The 23,326-nt window shown below is 49.7% G+C and overlaps 1 protein-coding gene across 1 annotated transcript in view; it reads right to left on the bottom strand.

The window, feature by feature from the left end:
- RCAN1 (regulator of calcineurin 1) overlaps positions 1–23,029 on the bottom strand; it is a 100,501-nt gene extending 77,472 nt beyond the window's left edge. The window contains exon 1 of the mRNA XM_027041650.2: positions 22,688–23,029. Coding sequence (XP_026897451.1) covers positions 22,688–22,930 — 243 coding nt within the window. The 5' untranslated portion in view covers positions 22,931–23,029. The remainder of the gene's footprint in view (positions 1–22,687) is intronic.
- Between the last annotated feature and the right edge of the window lie 297 nt (positions 23,030–23,326).

Genomic DNA, 23,326 nt, shown 5'->3' with positions numbered 1-23,326 from the left:
AGCTGGCAAACAGGTTCAGACATGCAAACTCCTTCACCCGCCCCTGGGATAGCATCACTCCCCAGACCAACGCGCCGCCCGGACGGGCCCGTGAGCCAGCGTCCTGACAGCTCCAGTGGGGTCGCTGGTGCTGGACAAGCCGCCCCAAGGGCCCTGGGACCCTGCTGTCAGAAAGCAGCTGTCCCTCTGCCCCACTGAGACATGCATGTGACCGGGCCAGGAAAGGGGACTCCCTGGGGGCCACTGGTGCAGCCATCTGCACATACCCGGGCAGTGCTCTCAATACGCCTGCACGGAGGACTCTCACCGAGGGGCAGAGGCGGATGGAGCCTAGAGGTCACCTGCCCTCGGGGCAGGGAGAGTGTCCCCTGTGTGGAGAGCTAACATCTGTGGAGGACATACTGGGGAGCCGGGCCCTCTGAGCACCTTCCAGCTACGGACTCGTGGAATGTTCATGGCGGCCCTACCCACGAGGTGGCCATCACCATCTTCCAGGCCAGTGAGCCAAGGCACAGAGAGGGTGAGCAAGTTGCCCAGAGTCACACGATGAGGGAGTGGCAGGGCAAGCACTTGGCACCGTCACCACTAAGCTCCGACCAACGACCTCCGGGTGTGAGCGCCGGGTCTTCCTCTCGACCGGAAAGAGTGAGGAGTCCCTCGTGGGGTAAGGTCACTCCTGCTTCATGTGAATGAGTGGCTGGCAGGAAGGGAAAGTCCAGGAGAATGCCAGCTGTGGCCCAAAGTGACCGCCTAGGAAATCTCCACGGGGAGAGGCGGAGGGTCGGCTCAAGTAGGAAAATTCCAAGTGACTTGTGAGCACCACTATGGTTTCTCTGTCACCGGGAGACCCACCCTGGGCTGGAGCCCTGGCCCGAGGGCCTTCCTTTTTTTTTTTTTTTTAATTTTTTTTTTTTAATGTTTATTTATTTTTGAGACAGAAGGAGAGACAGAGCATGAACGGGGGAGGAGCAGAGAGAGACGGAGACACAGAATCGGAAGCAGGCTCCAAGCGCTGAGCCCAGAGCCCGACGCGGGGCTCGAACTCACGGACCGAGAGATCGCGAGATCGTGACCTGAGCTGAAGTCAGACGCTTAACCGACTGAGCCACCCAGGCGCCCCCCGCCCCCGCCCCGAGGGCCTTCCTAAACGCTCTCCTTTCTTTATTCTCTCCCCCCACACCCCAACTCAGCAGACGCGAATTGCTCTTCTGGTTTGGATCAGTCACAGGGGTAGGAGCCACACGCTGCTGTGTTGCTGGAAGTGCGCATGTTCACAGTCTTGAAGGAAGAAGACTAGAAAATACATGTGGACCCAGAGGGCACGGTTACTAGCATCTCCTGAGGATGCTAGAACACAGTGCCAAGGGCTGCCTTCAACCCCACCTGCCGAGAGGCCAGGCGCAGGACCCGGATGGGCTCTTGGATGGGCTCCAGCACCGCACCACCCGAACCCCAAGGGAACCGTGCAGAGCAGAGCAGGGAAACTCAGCTGAAACTCACCAACGGCGCAAGCCTCAGGGTCAACCCACCCGGTGAAGAAGTCAGCGGGGTCTGGCACGTTCACCGACCGCTTGTTGGTCTGCACACCCCACGACGTGGTTGTCACTTCAAGAAGGGAAACAGGAAGTGAGGAGGAAGGTGGGGGTCAGGCCTAGTGGGAAAAGCTTGAGAGGAGAACGAGGCGCCTGCCTGGGCGTCTCTTTGCCGTTAGCCATGAACTTGCCGCGCGAGACTGCTTGCAATCTCAACCTCTCTGAGCGCACCGAGGGGCCACCAGGTGGTTTCCAGAGCTCACATCCTATCCTCTCACGATACGAAAGCGGAATCGTGCTGCCCGGTTCTGTGGCCACAAGCCGTGTGTGGCTATTTCAGTTAAAGTTACTTACACTGAAAATAAGAAATTCCGTTTCTCAGCAGCACCAGCCACATTTTGAGCGCTCAATAGCATGTGACAATTTAAAGTAATCTAAGTGAAATAAAATAAAAAATTCAGCTCCTCAATCGTATCCACCACATTTCTTAGGCTCAGTGGCTCTTGCCCTGGGCAGCACAGATAAAGAACCTTTCCATCAACACAGAGTTGGTGGGTTGGTCAGTGTCGAGACTGGGCAGAGACATATGGTTCATACAACATCCTTCCAGTCACTTCTTTATTTTTTTATTTATTTATTTTTTCAATGTTTATTTATTTTTGGGACAGAGAGAGACCGAGCATGAATGGGGGAGGGGCAGAGAGAGAGGGAGACACAGAATCGGAAACAGGCTCCAGGCTCTGAGCCATCAGCCCAGAGCCCGACGCGGGGCTCGAACTCACGGACGGCGAGATCGTGACCTGAGCTGAAGTCGGACGCTTAACCGACTGCGCCACCCAGGCGCCCCATCCAGTCACTTCTTTAAAGGAGGATCAAGTCTACTTAAAAGCAACAAGAGAACTTGGGGCACCTGGATGGCTCAGTCACTTAAGCATCCAACTCTTGATTTCGGCTCAGGTTATGATCTCATGGTTTGTGGGTGCAAGCCCCGCGTCAGGCTCTGGGCCAACAGTGCAGAGCCTGCTTGGGATTCTCTCTCTCTGCCTCTCCTCTGCTCTCTCTCTCTCTCAAAAACGAAAAAATAAACATTGAAACAAACAAACAAAAAAAGCAAGAAGAGAGCTGGATGTGTCTGTTGTGCACAAGCAGGTTTAGACCAGGAAAGGACCGTATTCATCAAAGTTACTTGCAGGTGAGTTGAACTACCATACCGCCATCCCAAGGTTATGGTCAATGGTAAGATACGAGCACACGCCCCTTAAAAGTTCGGTACAAGATAAAGATGCCATCTGACACCACTATAATCATTGTTAGAGTGCCATGTGGCTAAGAAATTAAGCCACAAGTTTGTAAAGCACGTGTCAAATTATCACTAGTTTCAGAGGATATGACTTTACAGCTGGGAAATACAAAAGAATCAACTGAACCGGTTAGAAACAGTAAGAGGCTTAGTGTGGTGGTTAGTTACAAAGTTAATCCATAGAAACAACACTTTTCTTCACATGACAATAGAAGTCAGTATAATAGTAAAAGAGAGCTCGCATTTTAATACATTTCCTACATTTGCATAAAAAATATTTACACCCAAGAATCTGAAACATGAATACAAACTACAAACAACAGACAGGATCTACATGAAGAAAATGTCAAATCTCTATTGGTGGCAAAAAGGTGGCCCAAATAGGTAGAACATTATAGAAATGTAACATTCCGGATGCGAATATTCACTTAAATAACTGTAAGCCCAAAGCAATCTCACTCCAAATCCTAACAGGCTTGCTTGTTGCACTTCTTATCCATTCTTTGTAGGGGGTGGAGGAGAGTTTGAACGTGACAGAATGAATGATTCTGAAGTTTACGAAGAATAAGCAAGTGAGGGGCACCTGGGTGGCTCAGCTGGTTGAGCAAAATGGCAAGTTTTGACGGAGCTACGTAAATCAAGTGAGATGCTGTCATTTAAAAGGTGCTGAGGGGCGCCTGGGTGGCTCAGTCAGTTAAGTGTCAGACTTTGGCTCAGGTCAGGATCTCGCCATTCCTGACTTCGAGCCCCGCACTGGGCTCTCTGCTGTCAGCACAGAACCTGCTTGGGATCCTCTGTGGCCCCCCCCCCCCCCCCCCCCGCTTCTCACCCACTTGTGTGCGCACGTTCTCTCTCTCTCTCTCAAAAATAATAAACATTTAAAAACCAAAACAAAATAAAATAATAAGAGTCCATTGTTTTATAAAAAATGCTGAGTTTGAGGAGTCTGGGTGGCTCAGTCAACTGAGCATTGGAGTCTTTTTTTTTTTTATGCTTATTTATTTTTGAGAGAGAAAGAGAGAGAGACAGAGCATGAGCAGGGGAGGGGCACAGAGAGGGAGACCCAGAATCCGAGGCATTCAGTACTGGGCTCTCAGCACCGAACCCGACGTGGGACTTGAATTCACAAACCGTGAGATCATGACCTGAGCCGGAGTCGGACATTTAACAGACTGAGCCACCCAGGTGCCCCTTGAGCACTGGACTCTTGATTTCGGCTCAGGTCACGATCCCAGGGTCGTGGGATCGAGCCCCACGTCAGGTTCCACGCTGAGCATGGAGCCCCCTTGGGAGTCTCTCTCCCCTCTCTCCTGCTTGCACACACACACTTTCTCAAAAATAAAAATTAAGAAAAAAAAAGAAATGAAACTGGCTAGAAAATGAAATGCTGAGAGAGAAGAATGGGGGAGAATTAGACCCAATAACTGTTAAAGAAGGCCAACGTGTTAGGCCACGCCACTAAAATAGCATGAAATAGGTTCAGAAATGGGAAAAAAGATTAACACCCTGATTAATACCGACATGTATTTCAAATCTGTGGGATCTGGAATGCACAGGTAACATGCAAAAAGAAAACCAGAAATCTGCCTTACTCCTTATACCAAAATACCCAATGAATTAATGGCAAACATCAGAATATATATATATATATATGTATAAGTGTATATATAAATGTATATATACATATATGTATATATATGTAAATGTAATAGAAAAACATACTCCTATACATCTTGGCCCAGGAAAGGACTTTGTAGGTATGAGACAAACCCAGAAGACTGGAAGGCAAAAAATAGTTCCACATCTGAACTACAAATAAAAAGAGTAACCATTTATTTCTGTGGGATAAAAACCACATACATTCAAATGGCAAACTGGGGGAAATGTCTGCAATATACGGGATAAAATACCAATTTCTTTAATATACAGGAAATTCTTACAAATTCTTACGTCCACAAACTTACCAGAAAAGTAGCAAAAAGATATGAACAATCAACTCACAGGAACAACAACAACAACAACAACAACCCAACAAGAGTTCGAGAAGCATAAAAGATGATCAACCCTGTTCCTACTTTAGGAAAAACGGGTTCAAACAAAGAGATACTATTTTTCACCTCTGAACGACGATCTTGGCAGTGATCTAAAATGCTTTAGAATCCCTTTTGTTGGCAAGAATGTGGGGAAAGAGGAAGTTTGATCCAGTGTAGGGGTTAATATACAGGAGTGTAAACATTTTCGAGAGCAAGCTGGCAGCATCTATTGATACGCAAAATCACTAAAACTAAACCCTCTGACTCAGAAATTCCACTTCTAGAAATGTAATACACACATTTGCACAAGTAAACAAAGATATATGTATAAGGAGCTGCTTGCAAGAATGTTTCTATAGGGGGAAAACCCCACGAACAACCTAAATGTCTATCAGTAGGAATTGTGGTTAAATGTTATATTCTTTTTTTTTTTAACGTTATATTCTTATATTGAAATGCCAGGGAGCCATCAAAAGAAATGCAGTCTGTTGGAAAGATAGCCACAGTATTTTAAAAAGGCAAGTAGCAAAAGAACGTATAGTATGACATTGCATGAATATACATACATGGTATATATCTAAGTGCATTTATCTCTTTATCTACACCACATACACATTGATGCATGCATAGAACATGCATGAAACAGTATACATAAAACTTAACAGAGGCTAGCTTTAAGAAACAGGTTGCGAGAAGAGGATGGGGAATTTTCAGCAAGTGCTTTTATTTATTTTTATGGCCAAGTATTACTTCTATAATGAATTATTCTTCAGACCAAACAGCAATCTAGACGAATGAAAAAACCCATGGTTGGTACTCAGAAATGTGTTATGAGCTGTGCTCTTCAGAAAGTTCTCCCTAATGCCATTAGATACTGTTACACCAGCACGCTGTGGACCTAGCGCGATGGTGCGTAAACTCTTTGCTAAAGCCAGCTTAGAATGGCAGTGCTCTCTGGCAAGAAGGTTAAGGGGTGAGTTATCCTGGGCCCAAAGCACAGAGAACTGGCTCTAAGAAGTATGAGCCCAGATCATACAGTGCTAAAGTCCAACCTTCAGTCCCTACTGGTGCCACCCTCTGATGTAATCATCTGGAATTACTGTAACCGGGGACAGACTGCGGGGTGACAGGCTGCTGTGGGGCTAACCATAAAGCTTTTAAAGATTGGTTCATTTAATTAAAAGCACAGCAGGCCGCTGAGTACTAAGCAGACAGCATGCATCTCATTAAGGAAGGTCATCTTTCCTGGCACGAAGTAATGGAAACCAGGGCAGCATTCAGAGATAAGATCACAAGTTGATTTTGCCCTCTTAGGGACAAGATTTGGCAGAGAATGACCAGCCACATTCTATCAAGGGTGCTAGAGTCTGGCTGGTGCAGTAAGTGGAGATTTAGCAGATGACAGTGAATTTCTGGAAAGATGTGTCTCCTAAAAGGCATTCTCTGAACAGTGAAAGAGAAAAGAGGGGGAGAAAACGAAAGTATATAAGGAAAGAAGAGAGGGAGGGCAAGAGAGAGTGAAAGACTCCCTAGCAAACATGGTATTTACTTTTCAATTACAGAATTTTTTTTTAAAAATTGTGCTGGAAAGGGGCGTCTGGGTGGCTTAGTCGATTAAGCATCCAACTTCGGCTTAGTCACGATCTCAACGGTTCGTGAGCTCGAGCCCCTTGTTGGGCTCTGTACTGACAGCTCAGAGCCTGGAGCCTGCTTTGGAATCTGTCACTCCGAATCCGAACATTTATTAATAAATGTCTAAAAATAATTTTTTTAAATAATAAAAATAAGAATAAAAATTGTGCTGGGAAGTCTAGGATTTTTTTTTAATGTGTATTAAGTTTTAAGAGCAGAGAGAGACAGAGAGTGAGCAGGGGAGGGGCAGAGAGAGAGGGAGACACAGAATCCCAAGCAGGCTCCAGGCTCTGAGCTGTCAGCACAGAGCCCGACGCGGGGTTCGAACCCACAAACCGCGAGATCATGACCTGGGCCGAAGTCAGACACTTAACTGACTGAACTCCCCAGACGCCCCTAGGATTTCTCATCATCAGCATTAATGATTTTATGCTTTAGGGCTCATGGATTTTTACATCCATTGTCTTGAGATTTGTTTTTACAGTGTTTCGGGGTTTTTTTGTTGCTGTTGTTTATTTATTTATTTTGAGAGAGAGAGAAGGGGAGAGGGAGAGAGAGAGGGAGACTGAGAATCCCAAGCAGGCTCCACACTGTCAGCACAGAGCCGCACATGGGGCTCGATCCCACAAACGGTGAGATCATGACCTGAGCCGAGATCAAGAGTCAGAGGCTTCATCGACTGAGCCACCCAGGCGCCCCACAGCCTTTTGTTTCTTAAGTTGTTTTCAACTTTGTAGCAGAGTTCATTTCATGTTAAAGCATACTTGATCTAAGCTTTTACAAGTGATGACAGGCCATGCTAGCCTCCTGGTGTGACACATCCTGCTACAGTGTTCCTAATGTTGAGCAGCACCTCAGCCAGTTAATCTCATACACATGCTCCCATGTGCGGGAACCTCCTGGGAAAATAAGGCTTAGTATTTAATGGACTTAAAAGAGCAATACTTTCATTTTTATGTTAGTGTTTTATTTCTACCGCCGTACTTAATATTTATTAAGTGCCTACTGTGTGGCAGGCACTGTCCTAGGCACAGGATAAATAGTAGTGAGTGACTCAGACACTGTAGTATTTAAATTTTAAGACTAGTTTTAATAAAATTGCTAGCATGTACTAAACACTTACTTTGAGCCTGGTGTTATTCTTAGCTCTTTATTTTGTGAAAATTAATCAAGGGAAACCTCGCCAAAATGGGAGGCCAGAAGGGGGAGTGCTAACACCTTACCTCCCATCAAATGGGAGGGAGGGAGGATCCTTGCACAAGGATACTACTTGATCACAGCCAATAGGAGGAAGAAAGGGTTTCTCCTGCCCCAGCAACAGCTCAGCCAATGAGAAGCCACAATACTTGAATTCCCTGTTTAGGCCAATGGCTTTTTCGTTTACACAGCCCTCCCAACCTCCCCTTTCTTTATGAAAGAACATTCTTCTCCTTTGTTCTCCAGGCTTGGCTGTGGTTTAGCCTTAGTTTGCTTCTCTGGAATTGCAATTCTGTTATTCCTGAATTAACGCATTTTTGTTGGTAAAATAACTAACAGCATTATTTAATTTATTTCATTTACATTATTTTATTTTTAATTTTATTATTTTTAGTTACCTGGACACCACTGTTTATTTTTTTTTAATTGAGGTACGCTTGACATATAATATGGAGTTTTATTTTTAATGTTAACAATTTATATTTATCCTTATTTAGGGAAGGAAGAATTCTTCCTCTACCCTTTAAAGTCTTCCAGCCGGATCAAAAATTACTTTGACCTGAGACAGATTAACAGGAGAAGTTTTATTATGGGTGCATGGAGACCCAATAGTGAAATTGAGACCCAGAGAAATGACCAAGGCATATAGTTTTCATACTTTTTAGACAAAGAAACAATACATCTGTAAGGAATTGACAGGACAAAGAAAAACTTAACTTTTGGGAGCTTCAATTAGTAAGGAATTCTTTTTTTTTTTTTTTTTTTTTGAGAGAGAAAGGGAGAGAGTGCGAGCAGGGGAGGGGCAGAGAGAGAGGGAGACAGAATCGGAAGCAGGCTCCAGGCCCTGAGCTGTCAGCACAGAGCCCAACATGGGGCTCAAACCCACAAACCCATGAGATCACGACCTGAGCTGAAGTCGGATGCTCAACCGACTGAGCCACCCAGTCACCTCTAATTAGTAAGGAATTCTAATCAGCATTTGGACTAGGGTCATAAGTTAGTAAAAAGTAACAGGGTTATTTGTACAGCTTTCTCAGCCCCGAATTTCTCTCTGATGATAAGGATGTCTCTTCTCTTTACCTCCTAGTACAGGGAGGGTACCTTCTGCATGGGAGGATTATATCTTGCCTTCACAGGGGCAGAGGGCGGTCTGAGTGTCTTCTTGCACAGGCCGTCTCTTAAGTAACCTTTTTTAAAAATAGTCAGTATGCCAAAGTGGCACATTTTGGGGTGACCTGCCCTTATTCCCTATATTCACAACCCCGGGAGGTAGGTACTTTGATTACCCATTTTAAAAACAAAGAGACCAGGGATGCCTGGGTGGCTCAGTTGGTTAAGCGTTCTTCAACTCTTGATCTCAGCTCAGGTCTTGATCTCAGGGTCATGAGTTCAAGGCCCGCACCGGGCTCTGGGCTGGGAGTGAGGCCTACTTAAAGACACCAAAGCACAAAAAAGTCACTCGCCCAAGGTCGGTCACACAGCCAGTTGCTGGCAGAGCTGGGATTTGAACTCAGGCTGACTTGGCTTTGGGACCCACCCTCCTATTCCCAACATCATAACACGTTTAAGCATTCAGGACTCTAAAGCAAGGTAGGCATGTGCCCGTGACAAATGGCACTTAAGGATCTTCCAGGCGCACACGCCTGCACCTTTCCCCTTTCAGCGGAGCCATAAGAGTTAAGATTAATACCAAGCAGCAAAGGAACCTGCCACCAGGTGATCCTGCCAGTGTGGCCCCTGTGCTATCTAGTAGAGAAAATGAAGGAGGAAAAGGAAATAAATGAAAAGGGAATGAGTTAACAAACAAATTAAATGGCAACCCAACACGAATCATCATCCAGTAATATAATCATGGCCGTTAAAGTGGGGTCGTTGATAAAGACAAAACAAATACTTTTGGAGTATCTCGTGCCTTCAGATACTAGCACAGACACTGCTGTGCTGTATTTAACGCCTCACCGCATCCAGGAAAGGTGATCGCACCCCCTCGCCCTCCTTTTACAGACTGAAGATGAAGCTTGGAATCTCGGCCACAGCCCTCGAGGTGACTAAGCCTCTACTGAGGCATGTACCGCCCCGTTCTGTCCTCTGCACAATGCACCCCCCCACCCCCAGCAAATGCGGGGAGTCATCCTCCCCATACAATGTCTCTCCCTCCCACCCACCTCACTCACGCCACCGTCTCAGGCAGGCTCACCACGTGGAGGACCAGGTCATTTTCCCCAACTTGCTCTACAGAACTGAAATGCTCCAAACGGGGAGGCTACAAAGTATTCTGCCGACGAGCAGTTATTTCCCAGTACGTGTCAAGAATAAATATTTGACAAAACAGAGCAAATTAGGGTCAAAGTGTTAGTCCCCTGCAAATTTATTGACCATTTCAAAGAAATACACCACTTCAGGATTGATTTTAAAAATAAAAACAGTCTGGAAATCCTGTGTCGGGATCAACAGGGGGCTGAGTTTGAAGGCTACGTTCACCCCAGGACAGGGGCTCCCATGTGAGAGAACACTTCCTGCCGCTGCACAGGTCTGGAGACCGATCTGCCAGCACAAGCTTTACTTTTGTAAGTAGTCTATGTGGTAACCTAAAATCGGAAGCCAGCTCAGACAATTCCCATTATCTCTGAAATGGGGTCTGATTCATCTGAATGAGTTCCCTTTGTATTTCTTTATGCTGATAACTCGAATGTTTATTTTGAGACAGAGAGAGAGAGAGCACGTGTGCAAGAACGTGCATGTGGGGGAGGTCCAGAGAGAGAGGGAGAGAGAGAATCCCAAGCAGGCTCTACACTGTCAGCAAGGAGCCTGATGTGGGCCTCGATCCCACAAACCTTGAGATCGTGACCTGAGCTGAAATCAAGAGTCAGATGCTCAACCGACTGAGCCACCTGGGTGCCCCTTTGTTGATGATTGTTTTAACTATTATTTTTTTATTTTTTTAAGTTTATTTATTTATTTATTTTGAGAGAGACAGAGAGTGCAGGAGGGGTAGAGAGAGTGAGGGAGAGAGAGCATCCCAAGCAGGCTCCACACTGTCAGCACAGAGCCCGATGCAGGGCTCGATCCCACAAACCGTGAGATCATGAACTGAGCTGAGACCAAGAGTCCGACACTTAACCGACTGAGCCACCCAGGTGCCCCTCTGCTGATAATTGGAGTCATAGTCCCGACAAACCTCAAACCGGAGCCTGAGGCAGAGGAAGTGCCACACTCGAACCAGGCATGGCTGGAGTAGGAGGACCACATGCCCCCGTGCTTCCTGTTCCCACCGAAGGCCCGGCATGGCCCAGCGGCAGGGAAGGGGCCACTCGGGAGGTGGCTCTCACTCCCTTGGTCTTCTGTGGGCAGGGGAGGCGGTCCCCCCGCATGAAAGTTTCAACTACACACTAATCTTTAAATAGCTTCTTTTGCGGTACAGGCGTGACTTCTTCCTGCTGAAAATGGACTTTCTGTCCTGATGCCTGAATTAAAGTCTAAGTCAACAGACAGGCTCCATCGCAGAACATACGCGAAGTTACTTCCCCCTGGTGGCCAGTGCCGGTGTTTTGAACAGCATGGGACTGGCTCAGGGGCAAAGCTCTCTGCCTCTCGGGCCAGGAGGGGCCCCGGATACCCTGCTCTGTGGCAGCCCCCTAACAGTGGCACTGGGATAGTTTTGCCTGTCCTGGCTCACTTGTCTCTAGCTGTCCTCATCATTCATGCGCTCTGGGTTCTTTGGGTGGAGCGGGGGTGGGAGAGGGGAGGACGTTATTTCCGGGGAATTACACGGGCAGTACAAAAGGCGGCGGGTAGGGGCCAGGAGACCTGTTCTAGTTCCAGCCAATGTCCCGGGAGCACCCCTGAGGAGACATCATCCCCTCTCTGAGCCTTGATTCCTCCTCAGAGAAAAGCAGGGTGTGGGCTGAGGGGCCCTTCCTGCCCTGGTTCTGCGAGAGTGCCCACGGTCAGAGGCCCAATTGCCGCAGGATTCTATGTGCTGAGTAGTTTTGCAAAGGGGGAAGAAGCCTTCTTCCACAAAAGAGGCAAAGATAGTATTTTTCTTAGAAGGTTGTAAGAAGGATTAAATGATGTGCTGGGTACCCCTGGGGGGGCTCAGTCGGTTAAGCGCCTCACCTGGGCTCAGGACATGATCTCATGGTTTGTGAGCTCAAGCCCCGCGTCGGGCTCTGCACTGACAGTGTGGAGCCTTCTTGGGATCCATTCTCTCTCTCTCTCAAAATAAATAAACTTAAAAAAAAAATAAATGATGTGCATAAAATATTTGGAACAAATGGTGCTTCATAGACAGGGTGCTTGCTTATCATTAATTGTACAACTACTAAGTTTGTACTTTATCATCCAAACTTAAGAGTCAAAGGGGTACGACTGATAACTTTCCCGGGACGACGGGCATAAATCAGACGTGCAAATGGGACATACTGTCACCTGTCAATAAGTAATAGCCATCAGGAGATTTGGAAAAGTCCCAAGTAAGCAAGAGACTGTAAGAACAAACATTTCACATAAGTGGCCCGGCCCTGTGAGGCTCTCTTTGGCAGACCCTCCAATGCTGAATGGACAGAATCAGTGCTGCGGTCAGTTAAACGCTCTCTGACACAGGTTTCTTTCACATAGCCCCATGTAAATTTCTAAGTGACTGAAATTCACGTCCTCTGCAGCTACAAACCCGCAGACAGGCCTCTCACTGACCAGTGTAGGACTCGGGTATGGGTGTGAAGGAAGCAGAATATGTCACCCCCCCCCCCCAAGTATCCCTCTTTGACATGAAAGTTATTTTGAGCTGAAGGCAATAAAGTTCTATCTCCTCCCTCTTTTTCCGCCTAAAGGCAGCATGTAAAGTCTCCTTTTACTGGAGACAACTCCAGACTCTTTATCAGCCCAGAGAAGACACCAGAGGAACCTTACTCCTCCCACATCTTTACCTTTCCACAGTCGGCTGCCCCTGGAAACCTGAAATGGCTTTTCTCCGCCCTGTCGTTCCTCTGCAAGTATGTCGTTCTTTGTTCAAGAGGATTGATAAGCCGAGTTCCATTTCGTTGAGGCTTCTCCCTTGTGACATGCACGGCACCCAGTAATAACGGTCTGTTTTTTCTCTTACTAATCTGTCTTTTTGTTAAAGAGCCACAGCCGAAAACCCAGGATGAGTAGAGGTCAGGTTCTGCCTCCCCTACAGGTGGGAGAGCCGGATGGAAGAGAACTACATTCACACTAGAGAAATTCCCTTCTTGAGCAACTTCCTGCTTGGAAAAGTCTGATTTTAACATGTGGGTGTGCTGGGGAGCAAAGGGCAAATGGGCCCTGTTCTAACCATGTGCCACTGATGTAAGAGTGTAAAGCCACCCATATCGTTTCGAGAGCCAGAAATGGCCTCACAGACATTATCCAATTCAACCTGCTCACTTTATAGAGGAAGCGACTGAGGTTTGGTTAAATAACTTGCCCAACGACATGTGGTTTTTTATGGATCTACTAAGTGCTTTGGTTACGTTGACCAACTGACCATAACACACAGGAATCAAAAGTTAATTCTGCGTCTTTGCTGCTAACTTGTGAGCCCCATGAAGGTGGGGATGGTTGGTGTCTGTCACTCACCAAAGGCTGTCTAGGGCTGCGCCCCCTCATGCTGATGTCACCATGACCGTGGGGTGGGGATGACTGTCTTCATTCTGCAACCAAGGAGGCGGGGTCTTGGTGCGGGTGGGAGACTCACCTGGGGTCCCAGGACTGGTCCTAAAACCAGCACAGGGCTCAGAATAGGCATCCAGTAAACGTTTGTTGAATGAATGGATGAACGAATGAATGAACGAACAGACGAACGAATGAATGAATGAATGAAGTGATGGAGCCAAGGTTCAAATCCAGGTCTTTCTGGCTCCAGCGCCCAGGCCCTGCCTTCTGCTTGAACACAAGAACATCACTATGGCTGTCACTGATATACCAAGAGAACTCGGATACACCGTTAAGTATAAATAAATGGCTGAAGGAGTAACAGAGCTGTAACTCATCTGAACCTCCGTTTCCTGTGGATAAAAATACTTTCTTCACCGAGCAGCCCTGGGGTTTCAATAAGATGTGAAAGACATGAAAAATTCATGTGCAGAGCTGTACTCTGTAAGATGACGAGGGCCCAAGCTCTAGAGGTTGCCAAAACGAGGCTTGAATCAGAGGACCAGCACTTCCTGGCTATGCGACCTAGGACAGGCTACTTGGCCTCTGCTGGCCTCAGTCTCCACATCTGTGCAACGGGGATGTTATTGTACCTACTGCGCAGAGTTCTTATAAGAAGATGAAAAGAAATATATTACACATAAAAAACTTCACCGTAATGAATGGGAACTACTTTATCATCTTTAAAATAAAGCAGAGAGGCGCCTGGGTGGCTCAGTTAAGCATCTGACTCCTGATCAGTTAAGCCCCCTGCCCCTTGCATGTGATTTCGGCTCAGGTCATGATCTTATAGTTCCTGAGTTTGAGCCCTGTGTTGGGTTCTGCACTGACCACGTGGAGCCTGCATGGGATGGGATTCTCTCTCTCCCCCTGGCCCTCCTCGCTCTCACACACACGCACACACACACATACACACACACACACACACACACACACACACTCTCTCTCTCTCTCTCTCAGAAATAAACTTAGTAAATAAATAAAATAAAGCAGGAAGTTTAACAAAAAAATATAAAGGGGGGAAGGAAAACACGCTACTGTTACGTTGAGTGAAAACAAATCCAAACTCGGCTATCTGAACTAACCGACACTTTCATTTTTTAAATCTGAATTCAGGCCAGCCTCAAATACTTGTTCCTATGGCGTTGGTTAGGACTAACACAGGAGTTTCACCCCACACCTGCTGAAATTAGCACCGAAAGGAAACATACTGTCCTGACCCTTCCCAACGTCAATGGGTCCAGTTTCCCGAGCTCTCCTTTCAGAAACGGAGTGGCTAACAGCTTTTGATGCTGTAGAAACCTAATAACCTAGCTATAATCCTATCAATGGGGTATTTTATGTTCAGTGGTGCCACCTAAAACTGTGGAGAAAAGAACTTTTATAGGGTTGAAGCTTAAAAAAAAAAAAAAAACCAGATTAGAAAAAAACCTTCATAAGCACTTGAGGGTTAGCTGCTCCAAGCAGTCAGAAGAGTTTACAAAGAAAACAGTGTCTTAACAGATGAGCTCCCTCGGCAGGCAGCCTGAGATGGCCCAGGGACCTCCACCTCCCGGGAGTCCCGCCCTGGTGGGCGCCCCCTGCCCCTGGCACGGCCTCACTTCTCACCCACAGAGCAAGGCAAAAGTGGTGGGGTTCCTTCCGCTCTGAGGTTAGGACTGCGGATCCCCCGCCTGTCACGTGCCCTTCCTCGCTCGCTGGAGGGAAGCCAGCTGCCAGGCCGGGAGGTGCCCTGCGGAGACGCCCACATGGCAAGGAGACCGGGGAGGCCTCTGGCCAACAGCCACCAAGGAGGTGAGGCCCTCAGCCCAGGAGCCCCCCAGAAAGGCAATCCTGCGGCCAACCACGTGAGGGAGGCTGGAAGCAGACACTCCTTCTGCGTGGCCTTCGGAGGAGGCCGACCTGGAGGGAGAGGCGCCAAGCAAAGCCGTCCCTGGAATCCTGACCCTCAGAAACCGTGGGATAATGAAATGTATTGTTTTCAAGCGCTATGTCTTGGGGCGCCTGGGCGGCTCGGTGGGTGAAGCATCGGACTCTTGCTTTCGGCTCAGGTCAAGATCACGGTTCGTGGGTTCGAGCCTCACGTCGGGCTCAGTGCTGACACCGAGGAGCCTGCTTGGGATTCTCTCTCTCTCCCTCTCTCGGCCCCTCCCCAACTCTCTCTAAAGAAACGACCATGTTTTGAGTTGGTTTGTCGCACAGCTGTAGATAACTGATACACCAACGCAGGTGGTTATGTTTACTCCGTCCTAGTCAGTGATAAGCATTTTATGTATATCGTAACACGTACTGTCACCACCCCCACTTTACAGGTGGGGAAACTAAGGCACGGTGGGAGAAATAGCATCCTCAGACTCCCACTGTGGACCCGCGTGGTGAAGGTTTGCTTCAGACCCATGCCCTCTGCTAGCAGGCGGCACTGTCTCTTCTCGCGCGCACTTCAGTGGGGAGGGGAGCATATTAAACCCCATCAAATCTTTTGACATTAAAAAAACATAAGTAGGGGCGCCTGGGTGGCTCATTCGGTTGAGTGTCCGACTTCGGCTCAGGTCATGATCTCGCGGTTCGTGGGTTCGAGCCCCGTGTCGGGCTCTGTGCTGACGGCTCGGAGCCTGGAGCCCGCTTTGGATTCTGCGTCTCCCTCTCTCTCTGCCCCTCCCCCGCTCACGCCCTCTCTCAAAAATAAACATTAAAAAGAAAAGAGAAAAGAAAAGAAAAGAAAAGAAAAGAAAAGAAAAGAAAAGAAAAAAGTTCGCTGTCACAACCGAATTGTATTTCAAATGACTGGCACTCGCCCCCCCCCCAGTCCTTGAAAGGGGTCCTGACGATCGGCACCGAAAATGCGGGCCGCGGGGGCCTATCTCCGCTGCCACCCTCAATGCGCACACTGATGTGCGACACTGCTGTGTGTGCACAGCTGGCTGCTGCCCCCCAGGAGTGATGCAGTCACGCAGCCCGGCAAACGGGTCCCCTTAGGCGGCAGGGATGACAAGCGTGGACTGGACTGTCTGAGGACCTTTTTCAAAAGTCAAGAGGCGACGAACACAACCTGAAATGTGGACACAGGAATCAGACTCCAGCAGCTTCTGCTTTAGCTACTCTGTTCTCTCACGAGGCCGGTTTGTGTTTTGTTCCCTTTTGGGACTGTCTTGGGGCCCAGAAAGTCCCGGCTGCAGGGCAGTGACAGCGGATGCTGCTGCTGCTGAGTGCCCGGTGGTAGGGGACAGAGCTGAAAGCGACCCACACGCTTGCTCCCACGACGAGTGACGGGGAGGGACCCAAGGAACCTCACGGATATAAAAAATCATTTGATTTATGTAAGAGTCAGAAATTCTAAAATTAGGGATATAGTGAATAAATTCTAAAATAAACTTTGCACGGATGAAACACACGGTTGGGGTTTTTGTGGGCTTTTTTGTTTTTTGTTTTTTTTTTTAACATAGAACATGCTGAACATTTCCAAAGAAATTAAACCATACCATATTGGTTTACCATCTCTCTACTCTTTGGGGGTGGGTGTCGGGGCTGTTTTACACATGGTTCAAGTTTGAGAAACCACATGCCTATGACACTCGGGTGAGGCTAAAAATGGCCTGAGAATGCCTGGATTTGACACTGCAGAGGAAGCCGACTGCCACTGTCCAGCTGGAATGTCACATCTCACGACACGCTGCCACAGACTGACTTGTAACAGGAAGAGGCAGAAACACGGCCAAGTGCCCACAGTCTTGGGAGCAGAAGTCAGCCCCCAAGTAGCATCAGCCATGCTACCCCAGACACGGACACTAAAACCATCTCCATCATCCAATTCCTATTGAATGGTATCCTGTCTACAAAAATCGGTTCTGGGAAGACAAGTCCAGCATGTGACATCTGGAGACTGAGCAGCCGCGGAAAGGGAGGCGCACGGAGGCGAAGGGAGGCAACCCCAGGTTAAAGCACACGCCCCGATCCCGCGTGTCACCTCCCAAAGGCTAGGGCTCTAGGGCAGACAGCCAATCACCCTGCTTTCCAGCTACGAGGTCAAACACCACTCAGAGAAGGGAGGCGTCAGATCACGGGCCTGACTTCTACTTTAGCCATGAGCCAATCGAGGCACAGATCTGGCTCAAAATGGAACCCAGCGGCCAATTACTCAAGGATCTTTGCATGGCCCAACAACGCCTCCGGTCAGGCAAAACCCCTTCCAGGTAGGACAACGGTCCCCAACCTGGACTCCCCATTAGAATCACCTGGGGGAGCTTCCCGGGCAATTCTTTCCAGGCGGTTCCCAGTCCCTGAGACTGCAGCTGGTCAGGGCAGCCTGGGTCTGGACGATTTTAGAGCTCCCCAGGGACTCTCGTGTATGTAGCTAAGGTGCGATCAGTCGTCACTGATAGAGAGAAATCAAAGCCACCACTCAAACTCCTTTTAGGGCTCTCGGAATATTTCCTGTTATTAAAAGAAAGTCATGTCTGTGTCACAAATCTTAAGTGGGCATCTGTTTTAAGGAAGGTGAGTTTATTCACTAGAGAAGAGTCATTTTTTTGATGATTAATATGTTCTGACTTAGCCTTTGGGCAAAGCGCTAGCAACCTAATACACAGGGGTGCCTGGGTGGCTCAGGTGGTCGGGCATCCGACTTTGGCTCAGGTCAGGATCTCCTGATTCACGAGTACAAGCCTCGCTTCGGGCTGTATGCTGCTGTCAGCACAGAGCCCGCTTCGGATCCTCTGTTTCCCCACACCCCCTCCTCGGCCCCTCCCCCCCCCAAAATCAATAAACATTAAAAAGAATCAAGTATGCATTCATCTTTCAGACAACAGATAAAGCGGTATTCTTTCCTATTACCGTATGGAACTATATTTGCTGCTGGGAAACTCACAGAGCATTTTTTGAGAACTCCTCTAAGTTTCTAGTTAGCTTTTATTCTAGGGAACCAGTGGACTACTGCCGACAAGCCAAAGCACCTGTAATTCCTGGTTCAAAGTGCTGCTTTGCTTTTTCAGTAAAGCAAAAACAGTCTTGCAAAAAGAGGACGGTAATGGGATATGCTACATTAATATCTGTACAACAGGAACTAATTTTATTTTAATAAAAGTCTTCATTCATTTGTAATGGTGCAAATCTCTAGTAATATTACTTGAAATTAATGACCATACAGCTTCAGTTAGGTGTTAGATAAGCATTTAATGAACACGTTCATTGTAAATTATTTACAGCATCGATGATGACCCAGCTAATAGAAACAAATTTCGCCTATCAGACCTAACTGTTAGGGCTAGAAAATGACCTCTGATATACATTCCCAAATGAATTGGTGCCTCAGGTCGATTTCTTTCTTTCGGGACTGAGAGAATAATACGAGCCTGGGTGAACAGTCTGGCACAGCCCTTTTCCTTCCCACCATCCACCATGGTCTGGGTGTTTGTGGTCCCCCCAATTTTGCATGCCGACATCTTAACCCCTGAAGGTGATGGTATTAGCAGATGAGGACTTTAGAGGGTATTTAGGTCAAGGATGGAGCCCTCTGGCTGGGACCAGTGCCCTTATGAAAGAGCCCCCCGCCCCAGCTCCCCATCCCTGCCATGGCTTCAGGACACAGCGAGAAGTCTGCATTCCAGAAGAGGGCTGCCACCCGTGCTGGCCTCTGGAATGGTGAGGAATAAATGTCTGTTGTTTATTTATTTTATTTAATTTTTTATGTTTATTTTATTTTTGGGAGAGAGAGAGAGAGAGAGAGAGAGAGAGAGAGAGAGAGACAGGCTGCGAACGGGGGAGGGGCAGAGAAAAAAGGAGACACAGAATCTGAAGAGGCTCCAGGCTGAGTTGTCAGCACAGAGGTCGACGCGGGGCTCGAACTCCTGAACTGCGAGATTGTGACCTGAGCTGAAGTCGGACGCTTAACTGACTGAGCCACCCGGGGCCCCCATGTCTGTTACTTATAAGCCACTCAGTCTGTGGCATTTTGTTCTAGCATCCCCTAACAAGCTAAGCCACCATCACTCATCCAGGTGGCCTTCTAAGAGGCTGTTGAATGAGAGGGGACCACCAGACACCCTACCCCCTGCTGGCCCTGCAACTTCTGTCAGCAATGCAGCTAGCGGCATGCCCACTAGGGGTCAGACCACACTGACCTGATGGAGAAGGACATTTTCATTACACCACCTTTGGGTGATCTGGCCCGACGGGAGAGAGAAAAGCCTTTAAACTAATAAGGCTGTCAGAAGCCACACCTTCCCACCTAGAGGGATGGTTTTAGCTAAAGGAGAAATCTCTTTTTACTGGAAGGCTCACCAAAGGCCACACGGGGATTTCTGCTCTCACCGCCTCGGTTGGCAGAACTATTTGCCCTCCGAGCCTCTGACTAGCCCAGTGAATTTTGTGTCTTCGCCAATTGTGTGACATCTTACAGGACCCTATGGATGCACAACCAAAGCTCATAAAGCTCCCCCACCTCCATTCTGACAGACTCAAATAGAGTCTCTGTCCTTTGGTCCATCTCCAACACCCCATCAGAGTCCAAACACTTCCAAAGCTCCTTGGGACAAGGAAAGGCAAGAGCCGCCAAGGGGGTCTCCTTGCTTCCTCTCTTGACCCCCCACTCCCCTTGTCCAAGAGACCTTCTCCACTCAGCTTGGCTGTTAGAATAACATCCGAATCCCTCCCATGGCCACCAAGGCCCCTCATGGAACCATTCCCCCCGCTGTGTCGAACCTCAGTCTCCCCCTACCATCTCTCACTCGGCCACCAGGGCCCCTTTGCGCCTTCTGAATTCAGTCAGTTCACCACTGCCTTGGAACTTCTGTATCGGCTCTTCCCTCTGCCTGGAGGCCAGCCACGCGAAATCTGCACCGGGAGCTTCCTCCTGCCAGCCCAATCCGAGCTGTGCAGAGACACCTTCCAGGGCCACTCCATCTAAGGTGGCCCCATGCTGACTCCTCTCTGCACGTCCTCTTTGCCTGCATCGTCCCCAGGGCCCTTCTCTGCCCTCTCTCCCCTTCTCCGAGCTCTGGAAGGCTGAGCCCACCTATGGGACTGTATTGTTCGGGGCCCCCCTGCCTCCTGGCTGCCAGCTGGCTTCAGCCAAGGAGATCAGAAAGCCAGGGCAAGCGGGGGTATTTCCTCCCTGCCAGTCCCTGCCACAGCATCTCAATTGCATCCCTTCACATCTGCCTCTCCTGCCGGGCCGCTGCTCTCCCCAGGTGCCAGCAGCAATGCCACTTCCTCCCCTCAATACCACCCCCCGCCCCCCCCCCCCCCCCCCCCCGCCCAGTGGACTCTCTTAGTCCTGCTGCGATTAATCAGTTCTTCACTAAAACCCCTTCAACCACCACAGTGTTCCCGTGAAGACTGGTTCTGACTCAGCCCCCATCCTCCCCTGGGTGGCTCTCTAGCCTATAATCCTGTTACTTTCTCCATTGCACTTCATACTATCTGAAATGACCCTGTTCCCTTATATTCCTCTGTTACCTAACCCCTCCCCTTCAACCACTAGAACATCAGCAGGAAGCTCACTGTGTTCGCCCCTCTACTCACTGGGCCCCAAACAGTGCCTGGAACGTAGTAAGCATTCGATAAACCGCAAAAGAATAAATGAAGGAGTGAATGGTAGCCCAGTGCCTGTTCAAAATATCCCCTCCTTAGTAAGCCCTTCCCCGATCATCATTACTAAAACATCAATCTCCCTCCCCTCCCAGACCTCCACTCCTTCCTCCCCTATCTCCTCCTTCCTACTTTTTCCTATAGCACTGTCACCTCGTGACATATTTAATATTTGTTCACTGTCTGTTGCCGCCCACAAAAAGGTCAGCCCCGAAAGGCAGACTTGCTGTTCCATTCACTGCTGTGCCCTCAGAGCCCAGAATAGCGCCTGGCCCAAGCAGAGTTGCCAACATTTGTTATAAACGAATAGCTAGCAAAGTGGACCAAATTTCATACAAAGCAATCTCAGGAATGCCCCCCACACTTACTGGGAAAACTGGAAAACAACGAATTGCTAGACACCCAAGCAAATAAACGCAGTCTTACATGACCTGACCTGGCTCCATCAGAAGGACAGCCTCGGACCCCCGGGAAAGAGACCTGAAATGCTAGTTAGACCTTGGCCGCGGGAAGAGAAAAGGTTTTAGAGTAAGACGAGCGGGACCCCGCACTTACGACAACTGTTGCTTTAGAAAGCATGCACAGGAAGTTGCCTAAGCACACGGCCCTTGTAAATCCTTTCTGAAAGTGGATGGGCACATAAATTACAAATAAATGGGACTCCAGCACACCATTCTCGGTTCCACAGTGGCGCACCTCTTGGCAACAGCCTCCTACTACAAGTTCATAGACAGTATACGCAGACCCAGAGCCAAGCATGGAAAGCATCGCTTTTTTTGACAGCTGCTCTCCTCCTGAGGCATATCTCTTAAAGACAGGCTTTATTCTGCAACACCTGCGTTGTCCAAATCCTATTCTGCACACTAACTGTAGATTGGAAATAAATTCCTCCTCCCTGCCACCACCATTGATTACTCATACCTGCCCCCTCACCCTCCTAAATTTCTAAACTGGGTGGATTAAAAAAAAAATCAACTCCCCATGTATAGCGTGTCCCAATGGTGGCAAGTCACCCCTTCAGAGAGCAAGATTCCCGACTGTTCTAAAGGCCTAGAGAATGGGTCCCTTCCCCTCAACACCCTTCGACCGAAACTGGCCAGCCACAGGATAATGAGCAACCACAGATCCTCACCCAAACATTGGTTTTTCTTCCAAGAGTGCAGATTGAGAATGCAGAGACGCTGTCCTATTTATGAACAGTGAGTCACGTCGCCTCTCCACGTCTGTTTCCTCCTCCCGATGAATGAGGGGAGCCCCTTCCCCAAAGGAGTAAGTGCCGCGCTACCTTACATGCCCCAGGGGTGGCCCTGCGAGCTCCCGGACACGCCGGGTGCTAATTCATCCCGAGACTGTCTCTTACTTCACTCCCCCCAACCCCTACTCTCCCCACCCGAGTGGACACCCGGGGGCAGGAGCTTGTCTGCGAGGTGGTGACCCGCCACCATCAAAGGCGAGGCGCTGAAAGCCCCCCTGCGGGTTGCGCGCGCGGCCCGGCAGGTGCTCAGGGACCCGGGACCCTCCGGGAGCGCGCCCCCGCCCCACCGGGCCGTGAGTGGACCGCGGCAGGGCGGCCGGGGGCATCGCCACGTCCCCGAGGGTCGCCTCCCGGCCCCGCCGGTGGCCCGGGCTGGAGAGGCTGCCCCTGGCCGGCCGGGACCTGGGCGCCGCGACCCGCGCCGCCTCCTCTGGGCAACAAGTGTCCGCCCTCCACCCGACGGCCCGCCCGGCCCGGCCCTCACCCGGCACAGGCCGTCCACGAACACGCGCGGGTCCAGGTGGCAGGCGATGGTGGCGCTGGGCAGGTCCTGCAGGTCCACCTCTTCCATCTCGCAGTCGATGAAGCTCCAGTCGCCGCCGCCCTCGTCGGCCTCGGCAGCCCCCGAGAACTGCGCGAAGGGCCGCAGCGTCACCCCCGGCTGCGCTCGCGCCTCGGCCGCCTCGGCCGCCGCCCGGAGCCGGGGCCCGGCCACGGCGTCCTCCATCCCCGCGCCTGAGCCCGCGCGCTCCCGTCGGCTGAGCCGGGCTCGTGCGCGCGCCCCTCGCGCTCTCCCGCGCGCCGACTCGGCGGTTAACCCCCTCGGGCTCTCGTCTCAGCCGGCGGCGGTCACCACGGCTCCCCCGGACGCGGCCTCCGCGCGCCGGCCCCGCCCAGCCCCGGGGGCGGAGCTCGGGAAGGACACAGCCGCGGGGCCCTTTAAGGCCGGCCCCCCGCTGGGTGATTGTATCCCGCCCGCCCAGGAGAGAAAGCCAATAAAGGAACGGGATTCTCCTCACGTGATCCTCATTCGGCCGCCCTCACCCCGAAGCCTTACGGTGGCCATGCTGGTTAGGGGCACGGGCCTCGTCAACCAGTGCCGCTTTGCAGCCAGCTGGTGTCA

This window comes from Acinonyx jubatus, chromosome C2, assembly GCF_027475565.1.
Source record: "Acinonyx jubatus isolate Ajub_Pintada_27869175 chromosome C2, VMU_Ajub_asm_v1.0, whole genome shotgun sequence".
Classification (NCBI taxonomy): domain Eukaryota; kingdom Metazoa; phylum Chordata; class Mammalia; order Carnivora; family Felidae; genus Acinonyx; species Acinonyx jubatus.
The sequence above is the reverse complement of the archived record's forward strand: the minus strand, read 5'-3'. Positions and strand labels throughout refer to the sequence as shown.